General features: G+C 45.9%; 2 protein-coding genes and 1 long non-coding RNA gene across 4 annotated transcripts in view; 1 reads left to right on the plus strand and 2 right to left on the minus strand.

The window, feature by feature from the left end:
* Nucleotides 1–1,102: 1,102 nt before the first annotated feature.
* On the minus strand, nucleotides 1,103–14,363 carry MIOX (myo-inositol oxygenase). Its single transcript, XM_070754560.1, has 10 exons — nucleotides 14,263–14,363; nucleotides 12,693–12,773; nucleotides 11,595–11,675; nucleotides 10,820–10,982; nucleotides 9,776–9,843; nucleotides 8,282–8,391; nucleotides 6,755–6,822; nucleotides 4,182–4,231; nucleotides 2,684–2,796; nucleotides 1,103–1,835 (listed from the first exon to the last, which is right to left on the minus strand). The coding sequence occupies exons 1-10, from the start codon at nucleotides 14,278–14,280 to the stop codon at nucleotides 1,727–1,729; spliced, it is 861 nt and encodes a 286-aa protein (XP_070610661.1). The 5' UTR covers nucleotides 14,281–14,363; the 3' UTR covers nucleotides 1,103–1,726.
* A 2,038-nt stretch (nucleotides 14,364–16,401) lies between these two features.
* LOC139169098 (uncharacterized) lies at nucleotides 16,402–21,208 on the minus strand. 2 transcript variants are annotated; one of them, XR_011559425.1, is made up of 3 exons: nucleotides 21,048–21,208; nucleotides 18,527–18,569; nucleotides 16,402–17,369 (listed from the first exon to the last, which is right to left on the minus strand). It is a non-coding gene; the product is annotated as an uncharacterized lncRNA (long non-coding RNA). The 2 variants fall into 2 exon arrangements; XR_011559426.1 differs by having other exon boundaries at nucleotides 21,034–21,208.
* A 2,030-nt stretch (nucleotides 21,209–23,238) lies between these two features.
* The window catches only part of GOLGB1 (golgin B1), a 30,786-nt gene continuing 30,294 nt past the window's right edge, over nucleotides 23,239–23,730 (plus strand). Inside the window, exon 1 of the mRNA XM_070754990.1 lies at nucleotides 23,239–23,319. Coding sequence (XP_070611091.1) covers nucleotides 23,239–23,319 — 81 coding nt within the window. The remainder of the gene's footprint in view (nucleotides 23,320–23,730) is intronic.

Raw genomic sequence — 23,730 nt, forward strand, 5'->3', positions numbered from 1 at the left:
AATCACTGCAGCTGTGAAAACCCATCTTTTGATGCTACAACAGTCCTGGGGAAAGTCATTTACGGCCGTTTTTCACACCATGACTGTTTATTATTTATTTATTTATTTTTATTTATTTTATTTATTTTTTATTTATTTATTTATTTTTTATTTTATTTATTTATTTTTTATTTTATTTATTTATTTTTATTATTATTATTTTTGTATGCCACCCTTCCCCGAAGACTCGGAACGGCTTACAGCATATAATATAACAATACAGTACAAAGTCAAATCTAATTAAATTCAAAATGACAATCTAAAAATCCAATATTTAAAAACAATCATACCAGTTCAATCATACAACATATATCTCATTTCGTTGGGCAGGGGGCTGAGACTTAATTATCGCAAGCCTGGCGACATAAATGTGTTTTCAAATTCTTACAGAAGGCAAGGAGGGTGGGGGCAGCACGAATCTCCAGGAGGAGCTGATTCCAGAGGGCCGGGGCCCCCACAGAGAAGACTCTTCTGCTAGGCCCCGTCAAGCAACATTGGTTGACGGGACCTGGAGAAGGCCGACTCTGACCAGTCGCTGGGATTTATGCAGCAGGAGGCGGTCCCACAAGTAGTCTGGTCCGATGCCATGTAGGGCTTTATAGGTCATTACCAACACTTTGAATTGTGTCCGGAAACCAATCGGCAACCAATGCAGTCCGTGGAGTGTTGGAGAAACATGGGCGTGCCTTGGGAGGCCCATGACTGCTCTCGCGGCTGAAGTTTTCACAATTTGGTTGCAGCATCCTCATGGTCACATGATCAAAATCCAGACGCTTGGCAACTGACTTCTACTTATGACTGTTACAGTATCCCGTGGTCACGTGACCTTTGGAGATCTTCTGGCCAGCAAGAGTCTTAAGATTCACTTAACAACTGTGTGGGTCATTTAATGAGTGAGTGATTTGCTTAACTTGTGGCAAGAAAAGTTGTAAAATGGGCCAAAATTCACTTAACGTAAATATTTGGGCTCAATTGTGATCATAAGGTGAGGACTACTTGTACCATGGGCAGCCCAGAGCGGTGGTGCTTGAATTACATAAAACCAGACACTGAAACCAGAAGCTAAAATCACAAAACTGCATCCCAATTTACTTCGGCCATGTCACGAGTGCAAATTCCCTGGAAAAGCCAAGTGATGCTAGGAATTGTGAGCACACAGGTCTCCCAACCTGTGGATTGCTACCAGGCCACAGCATGCCAGAAACCAGACCACACGAAACAAGCGAAACCCTATCCATGGGATGCAGCCGGGACATGAAACCACCCCTTCCAGTCCATGGGGAAAAAAACCCTCCATGGATCCAGTCCCAGGTGTCCAAAGGGTTGGGTGGGGGCACTGAGTTGGTGGATGAAGAATGAGGGGGACCAGCAAAGACCACACGTTGGTTTGGTAATCATGAAAACTGATGCAAAAGTTCAACATCCGGCAATGGAGGTGAAAAAAATGCGATCGACAGGGTAGAGTGGAGAGACGTTGCTAACAATTGCACACGATTGAACAGTGAAAATAACAGGCATTGATTGGACCACTGGAGTCCTGGGTCCTTCAAATGTAACCCAGAAAGAAGTCATCCTCGTTCCTGGGAAGGGGATGATGGAAACAGAGGTTGAGCACATCTGGAAGGCAGCTGTTGTTGCAAAGAAAAAGCCAGAGCAGAGTGGCCCAATGCCGTTGAGGCCCAAGCCATCACCAGGACAATTGGCCCGGACAGTACTTGGCTATCAAGCCTTCGTAGTAGGGCTTCAGCTGCTGTGGGTCGGGAAGCTGTTCACACTTGGTGTAGAGGTCAAATTTGCTGCAAGGGAGGCACAAAGGTGGGGGGTTATTGAAGAGGTGGGGGGCCAGAAAGGTAAGGCTCCCTCTCATCCTGAACCAGGGGGGTCCCTCTTCGCTGGTGCTATCGGAATGCTCCCGGTAACCAGCGCTGGTGAACACGTATCAGCATGAGATTCAGCTTCTGCACATGCACCAGGTGCCAAATTTTGTGTGAGGACACATACGCGAGTGATAATTTCGGCAATTTTCAAAAATGGGCAAAATCTCAAATGTGAGAGCATCTTCGTGTGAGATTTCACTTCCGGTGCATATGCAGAAGCCAAATCTCACAATGACGCCCGTGCGCAGAGATGCGTGCACATCTCCATCTCCACTAACAAATCGGCAATCCCTCCCGTAGTGGCCCTGCCGGCAGAGTCAAGTCTTTAAGGCTTTCTATAAAGCTAGCAGAGTGGGGGCAGTGTAGATCTCTGGAGGTAGTTGGTTCCAGAGACCTGGTGCCGCCACAGAGAAGGCCCTTCCCCGCAGCCCCGCCAACCAACAATGCTTAACCGACCTGGACCTGGAGGAGGCCAACCTTGTGGGCCCTTATCAGTCGCTGGGAGCTGTGCAGTAGGAGGCAGTCCTGAAGGCAGATTGGCCCTAAGCCATGTAGGGCTTTATAGGTGATAACCGACTGATTGGAAGCCAGTGCAGCTCGTGGAGAGTCGGTGTGACGTGGGTATACCTAGGTGTTCCCACAACAGCTCGCGCGGCTGCATTCTGGACTAGCAATATTAACGGTTCTAGAATGGTGCTGTCGTTTCCCCCCCTCTCCCGTCCCTGGTCTTTCCATTCCCCCGCCCCCCACGGCTTGGGGCTCCTTACTTGAACTCTTGCACCCAGGGTAACATCTCGAGATCCTTGGCGTTGCACAGGTGCATGTAATCCCCTCCAGTGTGCCAGGGGTAGAAGGAGTGGAAGCGCACCATGTAGAAGGCCTACGGGCAACAAGGAGACCGATGTTGGTAGGGACGCGGCAAGGACCAGAGGCAGCAGCTGCCCTCACCGGGACCCGTCACCAAGGAGAGGCTGAGCACTTCAAATGCGGCCATGCGCCACTGTGGAACGTTGAAACAGGGTCATAATCAGGCAGATTTCCATTACCGCTGCTACTGGGGTGCTGCGCACGCGGCTTCAAGTCTCTTGCGCACATGCATTTCCCATTGCGTATGCGCAGGAAGCAGAATCCCGTGAGTGGGACACATGTACGTGCGTGAGATTTTGGCGATTTTTTTGCTTCTGCGCATGCTTCCTCCCACACCTCACATGTACAGAAGCAAAAAAATCTATGGCGCGCATGGTTCCTGGAGAGATTTTGCTTCCTGAGCATGTGCAGAAGCAAAAACACGCTACATCTGTATTTTGCACGCAAGAGACCCGAAGCTGCATGCACAGCACAACGATTGCTACTGGTGCGCCGTCCTTTAATGTACCTGTAGCAGCCCACTACTTGTCGTAATTACCCTTTTGGGGGGATCTGTCATAACTTTGAACCGTCACTAAGCAAGGCATAATACAGGATTACCTGTCACTCAAGGGTAATCATGTGCCCCTGGGTGATTGGAGGAGAGGCATTTGTCAGAACTTTAATTCTGGGTCCTAAGTTCCTCTGTCACAACTGGTCACTAAGCAACTGTTGTAAGTCAAGGACTGGCACCGTCGGCTAGAAGGTACCGTATAAGATGCACCTTTCCCCCCATGACCACTGCTGCGATGGGGGCCCAATATTTTTCTCTCCAATTGCTGAGTTTTCAATTTTTGGACTGAAGGAGAACAGGTATGGCACCACTGTGTTGATTGACGTTTGCTCTCTGGAGTCAGGTGATCAGCCCAAGTTTCATCTCCTGTCACTCTACAGTTGAGAGAAGCCTCGCCTTCAATCTCCAAACGGTCAAGAAATTCTCGGGCAGCACCGACTCTCTCGATGTTGTGCGCTTCCGTCAGCATCTTGGCCCCCGTCGCAGCAGCGTTCCTGCCCTCCGCATCCAGGTAGCATATTACCCCACACACTTCGCCCTTGGACGGCAACGGAATGAGGACCCTCCTCTCTAACCTTCCCCACAGCAACAGTCGGTGGATCTCCTGACCCCTGGCTCCGCTCGGTCTCTTCCGCTGCCTTCCCACTACACAATACCTGCTTCCCCACAAACATTCCCTGTGAGAGCTACGGGCCTTGCACTTCCACCCTCCCCTACACACACCTTGAGTGAGCTAGAGACCTCAGATTGCCCCCCGAACATCCCTCCAAGAGGGAAGGGTGGGTTGTCCCCCACATCCATCCCAAGGAGGACAAGGAAGTAGACTGGACTTCTCAGCCACTTACCTCCTCTGGTAGAGCGAATTTATTTTTCCTCATCACTTGGTACATGTATTCTTGAGCATGTAGGAAAAAAGAGAGAGAAAGAGAGAAAGAAAGAAAAAGAAAGGAGGGAAGGAAGGAAGGAAGGAGGAAAGGTAGGAAGGAAAAGTAGGGAGGAAGGGGAAGGAAGGAAGGAGGAAAAGAAGGAAGAAAGGAAAGAAACAAAAAAAAAGAAAAAGAGAGAAAGAAAGAAAAAAAAGAAAGGGATGGAGGGGAAGGAAGGAAAGAAAGAAAAAGAAAGGAGGGAAGGAAGGAGGAAAGGTAGGAAGGAAAAGTAGGGAGGAAGGGGAAGGAAGGAGGAAAAGAAGGAAGAAAGGAAAGAAACAAAGAAAGAAAGAAACAAAGAAAAAAAGAAAGGGAGGGGAAGGAAGGAAAGAAGGAAAGAGAAAGAAAGAAAGAGAAAGGAGGGAGGGAGGGAAGGAAGGAAGGAAAAAAAGGAAGGAGGGAAGGAAAGAAAGAAAAAGAAGGAAGGAGGAAAGAAAGGAAGGAAAAGTAGGGAGGAAGAGAGGGAGGGGAAGGAAGGAAGGAGGAAAGGAAAGAAAGAGAAAGAAAGAAAGAAAGAAAGAAAGAAAGAAAGAAAAGAGAGTTATTTGCAGAATTGCAAAGTGCATTCAGGCTAGCCTACGTAACCTCCAAGTAAGTTGGACCCCCAAACCTTTCAATTGTCTCCAGTCGCCCTCACCCCATTCCTAAGTGCATAAGGGGCCCCCTGTGCCTACCGTCCCTGTCCTGGCATTCCCTTTGATTCGTATCCATTTCATGTATTCATAACCATCTTTATACTTACATCTTTAATTTAATATATGCTTGAGGAAATAAATTAAAATTAAATCGGAAAAGGGAGAAGTTGCCATCTGGCTTCAACTGCTTCCTTTATTGCTGATTTCTCCCTTCTCCTAATTAGAAGTCTATACAGAATAACCAAGTTGGAAGGGACCCTTGGAGGTCTTCTAGTCCAACCCCCTTGAGTGGCCACACCCATAATTCAATGCCTGGGGATGGTGAAAAGAGCTTTCCACGCTCCCTGGAGGCCCTCTGGAGGACGGAAACAGCCTCTTTCCCAACTTCTGGTGGGCCCAGTAAGCTCATGTTTCACCCTCCCCAGGCTCCAAAGATTTCCCTGGAGCCGGCAAAGGGTAAAAATGCCTTCCCCTACCCCCTGGAGGCTCCCTGGAAGCCAAAAACGCCCTCTCAGGACCTTTGTGCAAGCCAAAAATCAACTTACTGGCATACGGTTAGGTCCCACAACAAAGCAATGTCATCTGGCGGGACCCAGGGGAAGAGCCTTCTCTGTGGTGGCCCCGGCCCTCTGGAATCTACTCCCCCTGGAGATTAGGACTGCCCCCACCCTCCTTGCCTTTTGCAAGCTCCTGAAAATTCACCTATGTCACCAGGCTTGGGGAAACTGATATACCCCTAGCTGTTTTGTTTTATGTATGGTTTGTATGGATTCCTTTTTAGTATGGGTTTTTATAACTGTTTTTAATATTAGATTTATATTTGTATTATTTGTTGTGAGCCGCTCTGAGTCCTCGGAGAAGGGTAACATATTATTATTATTATTATTATTATTATTATTATTATTATTATTATTATTATTATTATTATTATTATGTCAGTACAACACAGCAGACGAGATCACTATGCTGGATTTCGTATTTCATCCCCAGTCGGGCGCTTCCCAAGCACCTAGGACTGCGTGATGCAGTGGTGAATTATGTTTGCCGATCCCAGTAAAGCGGCCTTTTGCAATTGACAGATGGAGATTTTGTCAATTCCGATGGTTTTCAAATGTCCACTGAGATCCTTTGGCCCTGCGCCCGGCGTGCCAAGGACCACTGGGACCACTTTCACGGGCTTGTGCCAGAGTCGTTGCAGCTCGATTTTTAGATCTTCGTATTTCACTAATTTCTCTAGCTGCTTCTCCTCAATTCTGCTGTCTCCTGGGATTGCGATGTCGATGATCCATACTTTCTTTTTCTCCACAATCACAATGTCTGGTGTGTTATGCTTCAGAATTCGGTCAGTCGGAAGTCGGAAGTCCCACAGTAGTTTTGCTTGCTCATTTTCAACCACTTTTTAAGGCTTATGATCCCACCAGTTCTTTGCCACTGGGAAATGGTAGCAAAGAACTGGTGGGATCATAAGCCCGAAAAATTATTATTGTTGTTGTTGTTGTTGTTGTTGTTGTTATTATTATTATTATTATTATTATTATTATTATTATTATTATTATACACATGCACATGGGAGCTGAGCTAGGACAATGGTTCATGTGCCAACAGATATGGCTCCATGTGCCAGCTGTGGCATCTGTGCCATAGGTTTGCCATCCCTGCCCTCTATACTGTTTCAGATAAACGATTGTCCAGTCTTGTTTCGAAAGCCTCCAGGGATGGAATACTTGCACATTTGGAACAACTCTTCCTCGGATTGAAAAACTCCATAGACAAAAAAAGATTTGTTTTCTCTTACACTTGAGAGAGTGTGTGTGTGTGTATGTGTGTGTTCTTTGAGAAGTGCAGTGGAGCCCTTACCATCATGGCCCCAGGACATCAGGACATTTTCCAAGCCACAGTGGGGCTGATACATGCCGTACTCGGTCCTGAGGAAGTAAAAAGAGAGCTGAAATTCTTTGGCCAGGGTCTCTAATTGGTGCTTTTGAAGAAGATGCAGGTGGAACATCAGGTGTTGGTCAAGCCTTGAATAAATGCCAACAGGAGCCATCCTTCATGCTTCTGGTTGCAAAGGAAAAGTGATTTATTTATTATTTTATTTATTTATTTGGACTTATATGCCGCCCAGAATAGAAACATAGAAACCTAGAAGATTGACGGCAGAAAAAGACCTCATGGTCCATCTACGGTAGTCTGCCCTTATACTATTTCCTGTATTTTATCTTACAATGGATATATCTTACAATGGATATATTATCCCAGGCATATTTAAATTCAGTTCCTGTGGATTTACCAACCATGTCTGCTGGAAGTTTGTTCCAAACATCTACTACTCTTTCAGTGAAATAATATTTTCTCATGTTGCTTTTGATCTTTCCCCCAACTAACCTCAAATTGTGTCCCCTTGTTCTTGGGTTCACTTTCCTTTTAAAAACACTTCCCTCCTGAACCTTATTTAATCCTTTTAACATATTTAAATGTTTCAATCATGTCCCCCCTTTTCCTTCTGTCCTCCAGACTATACAGATTGAGTTAATATTAATATTAACTTATACTATTATCGTATCATATTGTGTTCTTTATATTGTTGTAAGCAATGAAGGGCTGCAAATTTTTTTACTACCACACTCTGGATGTGGCTTATTTCATGGGTGTGGCTTGCCAGCCATGTGACCAGGTGGGAGTGGCTTGATGATCATGTGACTGGGGTTGGCTTAAAGGTCATGTGACTGGCTTAAAGGTGGCCAACTTGGCGTCACTCATGTCAAGGGTTAGGGTTCGGGTGCCTGGCCTCCAAGAGATACGATTTCCCTCTCTATTTACTATTACGGAACATCCAAAATATACTCTTTAATTCTATGCATATATGCCAAATGTGTACATACATATTACACTAAATATGTGTAGATACACTAAAATATACATGATCTATTATATAAACTGTATGTGTATGTACACACACACGCACAGCTCTTCTAAATTATACACATTCAACCTCATTTACTGCAATAGGAAAAACACACCCAGAGCCCAGAAGGGGGAAAAAGAAAATAATTTTTCTACCGGTTCTGCGTATCTGACCGTATCATCATTGCTAGTAGGGCTTTATAGGTGATAACCAAGAGAGCCAGGGTGGCGTACCAGGTAGAGCGCAGTACTGCAGGCCACTGAAGCTGACTGTAGATCTGTAGGTCAGCGGTTCAACTCTCATCACCGCTCAGGGTTGACTCAGCCGTCCATCCTTCCGAGGTGGGTCAAATGAGGACCCAGAGAGTTGGGGGCAATAGGCTGGCTCTGTTTTAAAAAGTGCTATTGCTAACATGTTGTGAGCTGCCTTGAGTCTAAGGAGAAGGGCGGCATAAAAATCGAATAAATAAACAAACTTACAAATACAGAGGATTCCTTGTGTCCAGGTTGTCATGGAATGTCGAGTCCTTGAAAACGATGGAGTCCTGTAGCTTGCAACCCACCGGGAACGTGTCTCCCACCACAGCCCACTGTAGGAACAAATCAAGGTCAGAATCCACCCACCCCCCGTCACCCCTTGGTTCCTCTTTATTGGATAGTGTTGTCCTTGGAGTGAACCTCTTTTTTTCTATCTTCAGCATTGGTAAGTGTGCAATTGAACACACCGTTTCATTGAGTGTAGGGGCGGTGTCTCCAAACCTGGCCCCTGTTAAGACTTGTTGACTTCAATTCCCAGAATTCCTCAGCTGGCCGAGGAATTTGGAGAACCCTGGTTTAGTGATTCCTCAATGTACGAGGGTTATCCGGAGAGTAAGGTTACAAGGCCCGTAGCTCTGGTGGAAAATGTTCGTGGGGGAAGTTGGTGTGACTATCATGTAGCAGGAAGCCAGCGGAAGAGACTGAGCAGTGCCAGGGGTCAGGAGATCATCAACTGGCTTCGTGGTGAAGGTTAGAGATAAGCGTCCTCATTCCGTTTCCCTCCAAGGGCGAAGTGCGTGCTGTAATGCGCTGCCTGAATGCTAAGGGCGTGAACGCTGCTGCGATGGGGGCCTGAGATGCTTCCTGAAGCGCACAACATCGAGAGAGTCGGTGCTGCCCAAGAATTTCTTGACCGTTTCGAGATTGAAGGCGAGGCTTTGCTCAAAACTTGGGCTTATCACTCTACTCGAGAGATCAAATGTCAATCAAGGCAGTCTCCGGAGAGGGGCGGCATACAAATCCAATAAATAATAATAATGATGATGATGATGATGATGATGCAGTGGCGCCATGCCCATTCTCCTTCGATCAAAAAAATTCAAAACTCAGCAATTGGAGAGAGAAATCTTGGGCCCCCATTGCAGCAGCGTCCCTGCCCTTTGCATTCAGGTAGCGCATGACAGTGCTCTCTGGAGTAGGGCGATAAGCTCAAGTTTCATCTCCTGTCACGATAGAGTTGAGAAGAGCCTTCAGTCTTGAAACTGTCAATAAATTCTCGGGCGGCAATGAGTCTGCTGATGTTGTGTGCTTCAGTCAGCATCTTGGGACCCATCGCAGCAGCGTTGCTGCCCTTAGCATTCAGGTAGCGCATGACAGCGCGCACTTCACCCTTGGAGGGAAACAGAATGAGGACGCTCCTCTCTAACCTTCCCCACAAGGCCAGTCAATGATCTCCTGACCACTGGCACTGCTCGGTCTCTTCCGCTGGCTTCCCGCTACACGATAGTCACACCAACTTCCCCCATGAACATTCCCCACGAGAGTTACAGGCCTTGTAATCTGACTTTCCGGATAACCCTCATACATCGATTAGCGATAGTGGTTCCTCACCCATTCATGAGCACAATTCTAATTTTTCTGCCCCTAAAATAAATACTAGCGGTAGGTATTAAGAGGGAGGCTTTGGGAATGTTGACCCCTTGTCCTTCATCTCACCTGCGGTTCACCAAACATGGCCAAAATCTTCCCCATATCATGGAGGAGTCCAACCAGGTGGAACCAATCTAGGGGGAGACCAGAGAATCTGTTTCAATCCCTGGACAATCCCTCCGACCTCAGGTAGCGCATCAATTTATGTGCTCACAGAGCTTCTGGATGCCAGGATCAGAACAGGACTTAGCTGTTGTGACCTGCCCCAAGTCCTTGGAGAGGGGCGGCATACAAATCTTAATAATAATAATAATAATAATAATAATAATAATAATAATAATGATATGGAGAGTGAGGAGGAAGGGGCTCGAACCCAGAAAGCTCCAGCTGCACATTGTCCTCTACTAGTGACACCAAGGATTGGTGATGGCTCCCCTGCTCTGCTTGAGAAGACACATGGAGATGGCATCGCTCAATGGTTACCAATGTTCCCAGAGCACCTTCTGCCATGATAGACGGGGAATGACGAGTGATGGATTCCATCATCTCTTGGAACTGGGAATTAGACACGACCTGGCACCCAGATAATTTGATCCTTCTAATTTCTGCAGGACCCCAGGCAGCCTCCTACAATCGTCACCTTCTGCATCTAAGGTAGAAGTGGGGAGAGCCTCTTGTTCACCTAGGGCAGTGATGGCGAACCTTTCTTCCCTTGGGTTCCAAAAGAGTGTCCCCACACTCATAATTCAATGCCTGGGGAGGGCAAAAACAGCTTCCCTTGCCCCCCAGAGGCTCTCTGGAGGCCAGAAACGGCCTGTTTCCCAACTTCTGTGGGTCCGTTAGGCTCCTGTTTCGCCCTCCCCAGGCTCCAAAGGCTTCCCTGGAGCTGGGGCAGGGTACAAATGGAGGCTCTCTGGAAGCCAAAACCCCCCTCCCACAGCATCTGTGTGAGCCCAAACTCAGATGGCTGATACACACATGCACGTTGGAGCTGAGCTAGGGCAAGGGCTCACATGCCAGCAGATATGGCTCCGTGTACCACCTGTGGCACCCATGCCATAAGTTCACCTTCACTGGCCTAGAGGCTAAAGGGTCGAATCAAGGCATCACCTTTGTCAGGATGCTTCTCCCGAATGCCCTCTGCTGTCTGGTAGGCGTGGTAGGAGTTGGGGAAGTCCACATCGGGGTCCGATTCGTCCACCACATTGTCCAGCAGCACCAAAGCCTCCATGATGGTCATCCGACGGAGGTTACAGCCGCCGTATTGTGCGTTCTAAGGAGAGGGGACTGTGAGGACACTAGGATGGACTCGAGCGTGTGTGTGTGCTAGAATGCATCGACATGCCCACACTCCTTCCCTCCCCCCTCCCTCCCCCACATGTGCACGCCCCTCCCCCACGCATGTGCAAAAGTAATGGGCAGCCTGTGGGTGTGGCTTATTTTGTGGGTGTGGCTTAATGGTCATGTGACTGGGTAGGAGTGGCTTGAATGATTGTCATCGTTCAAGTAAACTGTTAAGTCCTCGACTTACAACCTTATCAGTGTTGCTCGCTGGGGTGACAATTTGCTTCCTTCCTGGGTGCCCCCCACCACCACCTCAGGCTGGGTAGCTAGGTGAACGGCACAATTTCAATTGTTGCGAATGCACAGAAGCAAAATCTCACTCAGGGCGCATGTGCAGGTGTCGGAGATGCCCAGCTGTGCACACATCCCCAGAATCGTCACCGGAATGGAACACCTTAGAGTTCTGGTAGCTGGCCATCCCTGCATAGAGCCCCCAAAGACCTGGAGATAGGCCTCTCTTGTTGCTGGATGCGTTGATCCAGGCGTAGCACCCGAGAGACCCTCCCCAGAGTCGAGACGGCCTCTTCCTGGGCAAACTCACCTTCTTCTGCACGAATTCCACAGTCTGGTTGGTGTGCATGAGCAGGTACGTGTGGAACACTCGGTCAATCAGCGCCCCGTCCTGAAAGGACAATCTGGAAGTATTATTCATCATTCATCCAGGCAGAGGGGTTTCCCCCCCAAAATCTAGCCACTTTAAGATGGGTGGGCTTCAATTCCCAGAATAGGTGTGGTCCAAGTCAAGTCCAAAAGGGCTAGAGCAGTGTTTCCCAACCTTGGCAACTTGAAGATATTTGTACTTCAACTCCCAGAATTCCCCAGCCAGCGAATGCAAATATCTTCAAGTTGCCAAGGTTGGGAAACATTGGGCTAGAGAATGCCGGGCGCTCAGATAAATCGACCATCAACAGGCACATAGAGATCAATGACAGCTACCTACCATTCGAAAGAGGCAATAACAAAGCTAAGAGGCCCCAATGCCTCTTGACCAGCAAGCTATTATCCTGATAATCAAAGTTCAACACCAACCAGTAAACAATTCCCCAATCAAGAAACAATAGTAAAGAACGGATTAATTAAGGAATGGCCAAGAATTTTCCCACCAACACTGACAGGTTAAGCCACTAATATATTAATAGCAAACCTTTCTCCTTAATAGCACTGATGATGTTCCCTAGTTGGCTCATGAAACATCTGCCAGAAAACCAACAACCTCAGAGAGCACCGAAGATCCCATAGTTCTCCTCCTCTTCCTCTTCCTTCTCCTCCATCCCTTCTCTTTCTCATCCTCTATCTTCTTTCCTTTCCCCTCCTCCTCTTTCTCCTCCTCTTCCTCCTCCTCTCTTCTCCTCCATCCCTTCTCTTTCTCATCCTCTATCTTCTTCCCTTTCCTTTTCCCTTTCTCCTCCTCCTCCTCCTCACCTCGGTTCTCTCTGCCCCATCATCTGGTGAATCCTCCCAGTAAAAGACTTTTACACACTTTTGCACTTTTGCCCTCGTGCCTCTAAATTATGGAGTGTTTACAAAATAAATTCATATTTTTAATCCCAATCTCCTAACCCAGCATTTTTCAGCCTAGTCCTCTGGAATGGTGGGACAAAATTCAGACGTTGTCCATCTGCCACTGAATTTCACTGACCTTGAAATTCCTGAAGTTTTCTTTGGACTTTGGGTTCTCCAGATGATTATCAGCCTGCGGGGGCTCCGAAGACTCACAGGCCTGAGGGAAAGAGGATCTCAATAGGAACATCAATAAGAATAGAGCTGGAAGGGACCTTAGACGTCTTCTAGTCCAACCCCCTATTCAAGCAGGTAACCTATGCCATTTCAGACAAGTTGATGTCCAGTTTCTTCTTTAAAACATCCAGGGTTGGAGTACCCACGACTTCTGGAGGCAATCAGTTCCACAGGTGAATTATCCTCACTATTAGGAAGTTTCTCCTTAATTCCAGCTTGCTTCTTTCTTTGATTGGTTTCCATCCATTGCTTCTTGTCCTGCTTTGGAGACTAGGTTGACCACCTCTTCCTTGTGGCAGCCTCTCAACTCCTTCAAACCATGGACCTGAGCAGACCATCTAAATGTTTAAAACTTGGGTTCTGCACATCTTAACTCCTGTAGGTTAATAAATGCTGAAGGGAATATGGGTATCTACCACCATTTCACTTGGCCTAGAGTAGGTTCCAATTAGCCAGTGCAACAGCTTGCCTCCAGAAGTTGTGAATGCTCCAACACTAGAGGTTTTTAAGAAGATGTTGGATAACCATTCAGTGTAGAATTTCCTGCCTAAGAAGGAAGTTGGACTAGAAGACGTCCAAGGTCCCTTCCAACTCTGTTGTTGTTGTTGTTGTTGTTGTTGTTGTTGTTGTTGATGATGATGATGTTGATGTTAATGTTGTTGTTGTGATGATGATGATGATGATGATGATGATGATGATGATGACAGAGTTGGAAGGGACCTTGGAGGTCTTCTAGCCCAACCCCCTGCTTAGGCAGGAAACCCTACACTACTTCAGACAAATGGTTATCCAACATCTTCTTAAATGATGATGATGGGCTGTCCAAATTTGGCACCTCTTTAGACTTGTAGACATCCACAAGTCTTAAAAGGTGCCAAATTCGGGGACCTCTGGCCAAGGATAATGTTGCTCAACCTTGACAAATTTCAGACATATGAACTTCAACTCCCAGAATCCCCCCAGCCAGTAAGGCTGTATTAAGGCCCCCGGGTCAACATGGTAACTCAAGTGGCTTCAATAACTACCAGGATTTTCTGGTCAATGACAGGAACACAGAAGATCTTGTTCTGCTGTTGTGACTTGTCACCACTATACATCTTCTTGCAGAAAAGCACTCAAACAAATTCAGGGTGTACATAGCATTTTATTTCCTATTCAGATGCCATGTCAAGATTAGGGCCTCAATCTCCAATGCAAAAGTTGTATGTGTCAACTGAGTTCTAACGCAGAAATCACCAATAAACACCAATAGGAGTTGTGCAGCCTATAAATCCATCCAACCATCCAACCAACAAATCCTTTCTTATTCTAATATTCTGTCAGTTTACCAAGCTGTGTGGACCACTAACACATTGTACGAACACAACCTCTTGATAACCAGAATCCTTCTGTTCCTCTTACCGTGATTTGGTACTTTGCCAGAGACCATGCTCGGTTGGTCTTTTGTGTGTGAGTGTGTGTGTGAGACTTACCGGGCCCACCACCTTCATCTTTGCAGCTGGGGGAGAGGAGAGGCACAGCAAGGCAGCAGTCTTAGCAAAGGGGTCTCTCTGTTTGCCTGCCGGTTTATAACTCTTGGTTTTATGCAAGAGATGTCACTGTTTACAGGACAATAAGTCATCCGTTAACCCACCAGGGCCAAACTCCTCTTTGGGGTGGGCACCTGAGCCAGTGATTAATGTCGGACATTGACTAGGAGGAGAAGTGAGTATAGGGCAGGCTACCTCCGACCCAAGCAAAGGTTGAGACTCGGTCACTGCCTTTGCCAAGGCACAGGGCAACCAAAGGAGCATGACCAAGCCTCCATCCATGGAGCTGGACTGGGTTCAGATGTTATTTACTTCCTTGCTTGGGTCAAGGAGGGCTGAGTTGGAGGGGGAAACAGGGACAAGTTTAGGTTAAGTTTAAGTTTATTGGATTTATATGCCGCCCCTCTCCGAGGACTTGGGGCGGCTTACAACATATTTTTAAAAAGACAATATACAGTGGTACCTCTACTTAAGAACTTAATTCGTTCTGTGATCAGTTTCTTAAGTAGAAAAGTTTGTAATTAGAAGCAATTTTTCCCCATAGGAATCAATGTAAAAGCAAATAATGCGTGCAAACCCATAGGAAAGAAATAAAAGGTCGGAATTTGGGTGGGAGGAAGAGGAGGAGGAAGAAGAGGAGGAGGACAGTCACTGCCCAGAGCGAAGGGAGCGTTTCTTTTTTCTGGGTGCTGGCAGAGGTTTATTCCCTCACCAAGCGCCCAGAGAAAGGAAAATGCTCCGTTTGCTCTGGGCTGCCAAAGCCTCCTTAAGCGCCACCAAAAGGCTCCTCTGGCAGCCCAGAAAAGCCCGAGATGGCTGGGATTAAAGGGGGAATGGCAGGAAACTGGCCGGGCCTTCGTGCCGCTCCCAAATTTCCTGGGAATATTTTCTGGGCTCGGGTTCTTAAGTAGAAAATGGTTCTTAAGAAGAGGCAAAAAATATTGAACACCCGGGTCTTATCTAGAAAAGTTATTAAATAGAGGCGCTCTTAAGTAGATGTACCACTGTATATCGAAATTCAAATTATAACTCAAAGTTACAATTAAAAAACTAAAGAACCAATTAAAATACATACATAACCAGGGGTAGGCTGCTGCCCGGACGGGGTGGGTGGGACACAATAGGGTAGCAAAAATGGAGCTCCACCCCAGAGCACCCAATTTGCACTACATAAGCCATGCCCACAGCGTGGTAGTAAAAATATTGGTAGCCCTTCACTGCTTTGGACCGTTGCTACACAATACTAAAAGTACTACAAGCAGCTGTAGTATATTCTGATCACTGCACGATTCACCTTGTACCTGCTTACAGGCAAAGACTTAAAACCACAAATCCAACAAGTCACTAAAGTCTTGGACTGAGGAAGCAAAGTTAAAGCTACAGGCTTGCTTTGACCGCACTGATTGGAATATTTTTGAAGATACCTCTGCAGATCTAGATGGACTCACAGATATTGTAACTTCTGTGAAGACCCATGGGTACTGATCAGGAACCTGTGAATGAACAGAAACAACAAACCTTGGTTCACAGCTAAACTTAAGCATCTACGTCATTCCAAAAAGGAAGTCTACAGAAAATGTTGCGCAATCAGGCCAGAAATGTGTTGACAAGGGAGACCAGAGCACCGGAAAGAAGCTACTGTGAAAAGCTAAAGAATCAATTCTCAACAAATGAACCAGCAAATGTGGAAAACTCTTAAAATGTTGTGGGGGTTTCAAAATATCACCGGTTACGGCAAACCTCCTTCCCAGGCTGAATGAAAAGAACAAGGGGCAAGTACAAGTGCCCTCGAGTGCCTTCCGTCCCCTGTCCTATTGCTCTCCTATATCTCCTATCCCTTTCTTCTATTCCTTCTATTCTTTCATTGATATGTTCTATTACTATATCTTCTCTTCTATTATTTCTTAGCTATATTTTACTATGAGTATCTCCTCTATAACCTTCATCATGTGTTTTACTATGTGTGTATATATATATACCCACTAAAACTCTCATTGTGTATTGGACAAAACAAACAAACAAACAAACAAACAAACAAACAACTGGCAAATGACCTGAACATGGTTTATTGCAGGTTTGAAAGGAAACTACAGCCCATTTCCACAACCCCCATCTCAGACACACCACCAACAGCCAAGCCCCCTACAACTGAACCTGTGCTTGGGACAGAGGTCCATGCCGAACCCGGCAAGCAAAAGTTGGCACAGATATTTATTAAGGAAAATTTTTGTTATTTACGCTCTGCTGATCTTTGTGATTTCTTGCACAAGGTTTGTGTTCACACTTGGTCGATTTCCTTAGTCATGTTTTGGAGAAGGGCTGCATTTGTCCTACTTGGCACGAGGGGACTCACAGGCGGAGTTTGGGGACGTTCTAATGCAATGGCCTTTCCAGAGGTTTCCTGCGGCCTGTTTGTGCCTCACTTGTCAGTTTCGTAAGGAAGTTGGCAAAGAGCGGGGAAGGATGGACGGTGTAGTCAATCACTTCCGATTTTGGCTTCTTTGTACATATTTTGATTAATTCCTGGCTGAGTTGGTGTTGAAAATATTGCTTGAGTCCTTTTATTTTAATCAATGGGATTCTTTTCCTATGGTATGGTATGGTATGGAGTAGAGTATATAGAATAGAATAGAATAGAATAGAAATAGAATAGAATTCTTTTATTGGCCAAGTGTGATTGGACAGACAAGGAATTTGCCTTTGGTGCAGATGCTCTCAGTGGACCTAAAAGAAAAAAAAACACATTTGTCAAGAATCATGAGGTACAACACTTAATGATAGTGTCTCAGTGCAAATAAGCAATCCAATTATATTATCTAGTAGCCAATCTAGTCCCAGATTGAAGGGGAAAGTCTTTGGGTTCCTCAAAAGACGGGAAGAACATGGAGGCATGAAGTCAGTTGGACAGGAGGGATGTTGGGAAGCCAGGTTAGGAAATTGGACTTTCCAGAAAGAGCAGCTGAAGGTGGCAAGCAGCACAAAGCGCAGAGGGTGGGCCAATCCTCAGTAACTAGGTTTAAACATGGCTGGGATCAAGACACGTCCATCATCTGGAAAAAAACAAGAAATAAAATAAAATGCAAAGTTAGGCTGCAGACCCATATAGTCTACAAGGTCTTTTTGGGCTATCAGTTTTCTATGTTTCTGTATTAAAATGTGTAGAGTAGAATAAAGTAGAGATAGAATAGAAACAGAATAGAAACAGAATAGAAACAGAATAGAAACAGAATAGAAATAGAATAGAGTAGCATAGAATAGAATAGGAATAGGAATAGGAATAGAAATAGAAATAGAAATAGAAATAGAAATAGAAATAGAAATAGAAATAGGTTTCCATCCATTGCTTCTTGTCCTACCTTCAGGTGCTTTGGAGCAGTGTTTTTCAACCAGTGTGCCGTGGCACACTAGTGTGCCGCGAGACATGGTCAGGTGTGCCGCGAAGAAGGAAGCTCAGGTTCCGGTCTCGCAACTTTTTGCTGTGAGAGTGAGAAAGAGAGAGAAAGAGACAGAGAAAAAGCAAGAGAAAGAGAGAGAGAGAAAGCAAGAGAGAAAGAAAAGAGAGAAAGAGAGAAAGCAAGAGTGAGAGAGAAAGAAGGCAAGAGAGAGAGAAAAGGAGAGGAAGGGAGAGAGAGAGAGAGAAATGAGAAAAAAGGGGAGAAAAAAAGAAATGAGAAAATGATTGAGACAGAGAATGAGAGGAAAGAGAGAGAAACAAAAGACAGAGAGAGAAGTGACTCTTGATTTAAAGCATATGATAAAAAGCATCCAAAGAATAAGAGAGAGAAAAACCCAGCCCTCACCTGTTTTTGGAAATGGTTCAAGAGTGTGTATACACACACACACACAAGGGTGGGGAGTAGACAGGGATGGAAAAAGAGAGGAGAGTGTCTTAGGGTGTCATTTTGGTTGGTGGTGTGCCCCAGGATTTTGTAAATGTAAAAAATGTGCCGCGGCTCAAAAAAGGTTGAAAATCACTGCTTTGGAGAATAATGTGACCCCCTTCTCTTTGGGGCAGCCCCTCAAATACCGGAAGGCCATTATCACGTCACCCCCTGGCCCTTCTGTTCCTCAGACCGGCCGTTTCCATATTCTTTAACTTTTATAGCTATTTATGTGCACGGGCCACGCAGTCACCTCCCAACTCAATTCTGCTGCAAAGGCAAAACTCCCTGAGTTTGACCTGCAACCCAGTATTTTAAACACTAACCTCTATTTCCCGTTTTCTGGTCTCAGCTGTGGTGAAAGTCCACCTGACAGGGCAAAGGGAACAAAGTTAAGGAGAATTTGGGCCGGATTAATTCGGGCCAGACAGACAAGCCAGAACTGGTCTCTCTGCCTCAAGGACTCCCCACCTTTTTATTTCTACGTGGCTCCTCTGACCCTTCCTGGACACTGAGTTGAATTTCTAGTGTCCTAGTGGACGACCATTTAAATAGGAGCCAGCTGTGTGCAGCAGCTGCCCCAAAAGCCAACACAGTCCTAGGCTGCATTAACAGAGGGATGGAATCAAGATCACGTGAAGGGTTAATGCCACTTTCTAATGACTTGATAAGGCCACACTTGGAATGGGACATTCAGTTTTGGTCGCCACGATGCAAAAAGGTTGAGAATGTTCAGAGGTCTCCGAGTCCAACCCCCTACTTAGGCAGGGAACCCTACACCAGAAAGATGGTTATCCATCATCTTCTTAATAACTTCCAGTGTTGGGGCATTCACAACTTCTGGAGGAAGGTATTCCACGGATTAATTGTTCTAACTCTCAGGAAATTTCTCCTTAGTTTTAAGTTGCTTCTCTCCTTGTTTAGTTTCCACCCATTGCTTCTTGTCCTGCCCTCAGGTGCTTTGGAGACTAATTTGACCCCCTCCTCTTTGTTGAGATATTGGAAGGCTGCTACCCTGTCTCCCTTGGTCCTTCTTTTCATTAAACTAGCCATTCCCACTTCCTGCAACCGTTCTTCATACGTTTTAGCCTCCAGTCCCCTAGTCCTCTTGGTTGCTCTTCTCTGCCCTCTTTCTAGAGTCTCAGCATCCTTTTTGCATCGTGGTGACCAAAACTGAATGCCTGATTCCAAGTGTGGCCTTACCAAGGCCTTATAAAGTGGTACTAACACCTCACGTGATCTTGATTCTCTCCCTCTGTTGATGCAGTCTGGAACTGGGTTGGCCTTTTTGGTAGCTGCTGCACACGCGTGGCTCCTATTTAAATGGTTGTCCACTAGGACTCCAAGGTCCCTCTCGCAGTTACCAGTGTTGAGCAAGTTACAAGGCACCACCTATACTGCACCTGTGTGTTTTGTTTTTCTATTCTTTCCTTTTCTCTCTCTCTCCTTTCCTTCATACATATAATAAATAATAAATAATAATTAATAATAATAATAATAATAATAATAATAATAATAATAATTTAGATTTATATGCCACCCCTCTCTGAGGACTATATCATATGGAAACATACGATACAGTTGTTGTTGTTGTTATTATTATTATTATTATTATTAGATCTGTATGCTGCCCCTCTCCGAAGACTATATCATATGGAAACATACAATATAGTTGTTGTTGTTGTTATTATTATTATTATTATTATTATTATTATTATTATTATTATTATTATTTATTAGATTTGTATGCCGCCCCTCTCCGAAGACTATATCATATGGAAACATATGGTATAGTTCCCCCCTATCTGCTTGTATAAGGATTATTCATGTTGTCTTGTATCCTTGTATGCATTGCACCAGTACAGGCTAAACCAGATTCAATGTCTGCATGATGTACAATGACAATAAAGCCTTTGAACGTGAACTTCCTTCCTATCACTCCCCCCCTCTTTCTCTCTTTTCCTTTCTTTTTTCCTTTCCATCTCTGTCCTTCTTTTACTCCCTTTCCTTTTCTCTTTTCCTTTTCTTTCCATCTCGGTCATTTTTCTCCCTCTTTCCTCTTTTTCTTCTTTCCTTCCTGTGTCTCTCCCTCCTTCTCTCTTTCGCTCCTTGCCTCTCTTTTTCTTCTTCTTCCCTCCCTCCCTCCCTTCTGCTGTAGCCCCTAGGTGGCGCTCTTGCCTCACAGTCAGGAGGTGGTGAGTTCAATCCTAGCTAGAGGCGGATGCAGGATTTCCTGCTTGCGTAGGGGGTTGGGCTAGGTGACCTTCAAGATCCCTTCCAACTCTTGTTAATAAATCTCCCTTTCCTCTTTTATTTACTACATTTATAGACCTCTCACTCTACAAAGAGACTCTCTTGAAAATGGTTAACTACCAAATAAAATTTAAACAGTAAAACTTTTTTTTGCAAAGTTTTTTTTAAACAATCCATACATAAATCCACCTACCATTAGAATGTTACAGTAGTGCAGTAAATACCTAACTTATACATTTTAATAAATCATTTATATAGTATTTATAGATAAAACAATTTATTCCAGGTATTTTTTTCTAAAATTATATTGATTCTAAAAAAAATAAAAAATATTATATAAAGTGTGTGTGTGTATATATATATTATATACTATATTTTAAATTATATATTATTATACATATAAATTATATATATAAATGCATATATATATATAAATTTAATTTTTTTTTTAAATATTCTTTTAATTTTTAAACACCAAAAAAAGGATTTTTAGTGTAAAAAAGTTTTTTTCTGCCTTTCGCCCCTTCTTCGATTCATTGAACGCTTGAGGCGAGACCCCCAACAGATTAACATAAATTACCATATGCAAATTACCAGATGCCCTCGCCCCCTCCAACGGACAGGGACGGTTTAACTTTTTTTTTCATGCGCCCGCGCCCACCGACTCCGATTGGTCCCTTCCTCCAGGCGGGCGCGGCTGCCGATTGGTCCTGAGCGGCACGAGCGCCTCATCCCCATTGGCTCCCTTCGGTTTGTTTTGGTGCGGGCAGGGCGGCGCCCCGACCGCGTTGATTTATTGGTTTGGAAAAAAAGAGGCGTGACCCGAAACCGCCCTTCTGTGCGAAACCACAGCAACAGCCCAAGCCGCGCCGAGCGATTGGACACAGAACCTATCCATCTCTAGTTCTCCCCATTCCTATTGGTCGAGGATGTTGAGGCGGCCGGAAGTGCCGAGAGCCGGAGACCGGGACGCTTCCGGTGCTGATGTGGCCGGAACCCGGCGTCGGCGCGTCGGAGCGTTGAATCTCGGCCGGGGTCGCCGCTGGTCTCCGCCTCGAGTCCCCGCTCAAGTGTCTCGGCGGCGGCGTAGGACGCGACTTCGTAGGAGCAGCTGCCGGGGCTGCACCGGTCGGACTGCGGCCTGCAGGTGGATAGAAACACCCTGAAGGAGGGGCGGGAGGGGGAGGGAGAGGAATAGGTGGAGGGGGGAAGGAGGGGGAGGGGAGAGGAGGAAGAGGAGGGGAGGAAGAAGGAGGGGAGGGGAGCGGAGGAGGGAGCAGAGGGGGGAGGGGGAGGAATAGGTGGAGGGGGAAGGAGGGGGAGGGGGCAGGGGAGGGGGAAGGAGGGGAAGGGGAGGAGGATTATGGGGCCCTTGCTGGGCTCTGAGATTGGTCATTTTCTTGCAGACCTTTCATGACCCAAGTAGGGGACCTCATGAGTGCTAGAATGGAGTGGTGTTTGTAGAGAGGAGGGGCAGGGGGTCATGGAGGGAACCGTCTGGAGGACCTGACGGGTGCCCCCTGGACAGAGGCGCCTCCTTCTACCCCGAATAGCATCTTAGCAGCCTTCGAGCACCCCGCCCTCCCCCTAGCAGGGATGGGGTTACCTAGTTGGGTGGTGAGACTTCTGCAAGGAAAGACGTCTGCCCATCCCCCTCTCTTGTGTGTGTGTGTGTGTGTGTGTGTAGAGACAGATAGATAGCGGCAGCACTTGCATGTAGACTGATATACCGCTTTCTAGCACTTTCACAGCCCTCTCTAAGCTGTCTACAAAATCAGCCTCTTTCAAAGCCCAAAAATCTGGGTCCTCATTTGACCCCCCTCGGAAGGATGGAACATTGAGTCAACCTGGAGCCGGTCAGGATCGAACTGCTGGCAGTGGGCAGAGTCTGATTATAATACTGCATTCTAACCACTGAGGGAGGAAGGACAATAGCATTTATATGTATATACTGCTTCACTGTGCTTTCGCCACCCTCTCTAAGCAATTTACAGAATCAGCCTCTTGCCCCCAACAATCTGGGTCCTCATTTGGCCCCCCTCGGAAGGATGGAACATTGAGTCAACCTGGAGCCGGTCAGGATCGAACTGCTGGCAGTGGGCAGAGTCAGCCTGCAATGCTGCATTCTTGCTACTGGGCCAACACAACTCATAGATAGATAGTTCATAGATGGATATATACAGAGATAGAGAGAGAGATGATAGATTAGCTAGATGGAAAGATGACAGTGTGTGTGCGGATAGATAGGTGATAGATATAGATGGGATAAATAGATTATTGGTAGATGATAGATAAATGATGGAGATAGATGATATCTAGATATAGATGGATAGATATATGATAGGTAAATCATCGATAGATGATAGATAGATGGATGATAGACAGACAGACATATAGATAGGTTACTTACCATACTTTCCTTTTCTATCAATTTATAGAAAGCATTCTGGTCCTTGAGGTAATGATCTAGCCCTAGTCCCGGTTTGTGTAGGATCGTATTCTCAAATAAATGACATGAACAATAGGTGCCCTCTTGCACATCTGCTCCATTAGGGCCATACTCAGATTGGGACTAGGACGAGTTCAATGACTTGAGGGCAAGACGCTTCCTATCAGGATGAGTTATTAGTTGGTGACTCAACTGTGTGTGATACTCCTATGCCATTTACACCTTATTTGAATGAAGTGACTTGGTATAAGCAGCTAGTTTGAATCCTGGTTTTAGCAGCAACTTAAAAGGCGACTCTGTTCTTTGCTTTGAAGAGGATGCCTTCTGTGAGGTTAAATGACTCAGATCTCCCGAGGACTAGCACCTTGCTTGGAACTTCTGTTTCCTTTCACCAGTGCTGTGGCTCTCCAGGATTCTGTCAGTTTTAACTAGTTACAACGTCCCTTCTCGGTTATAGGTCTTTCATTTGGCAGTGTGGGGAGGCACAGAATGGATGGGATTCGAACAGAGCCTTGTGGGCACTCTCACAAAATGGCTGCCAAGGTTTTGTACATTCATTGCATGGCTTCCCAAGCTGTTGGCTGAATGCTGATTTGCCAGAATGTTTTTTTCCAGGACTTCTGTCTTTTTCCCCGTGAGCGACGGGAATATTTCACCCAGAGTCACTTGGCTGAGTTGGGTGGCTGATAGAAACCTAAATGGGATAAAATTATGCAAAGCCAAGGCTGAGTTGCAGGCCTTCCATCTTTTCTAAGGATCTGCACAGGATATCTTCCACTCCAGAGCTGGTGTATACAGCATGCCAGTTGTTTCCTTGGGTCAAATTAT

This window comes from Erythrolamprus reginae, chromosome 6 (genome assembly GCF_031021105.1).
Source record: "Erythrolamprus reginae isolate rEryReg1 chromosome 6, rEryReg1.hap1, whole genome shotgun sequence".
NCBI lineage: Eukaryota > Metazoa > Chordata > Lepidosauria > Squamata > Dipsadidae > Erythrolamprus > Erythrolamprus reginae.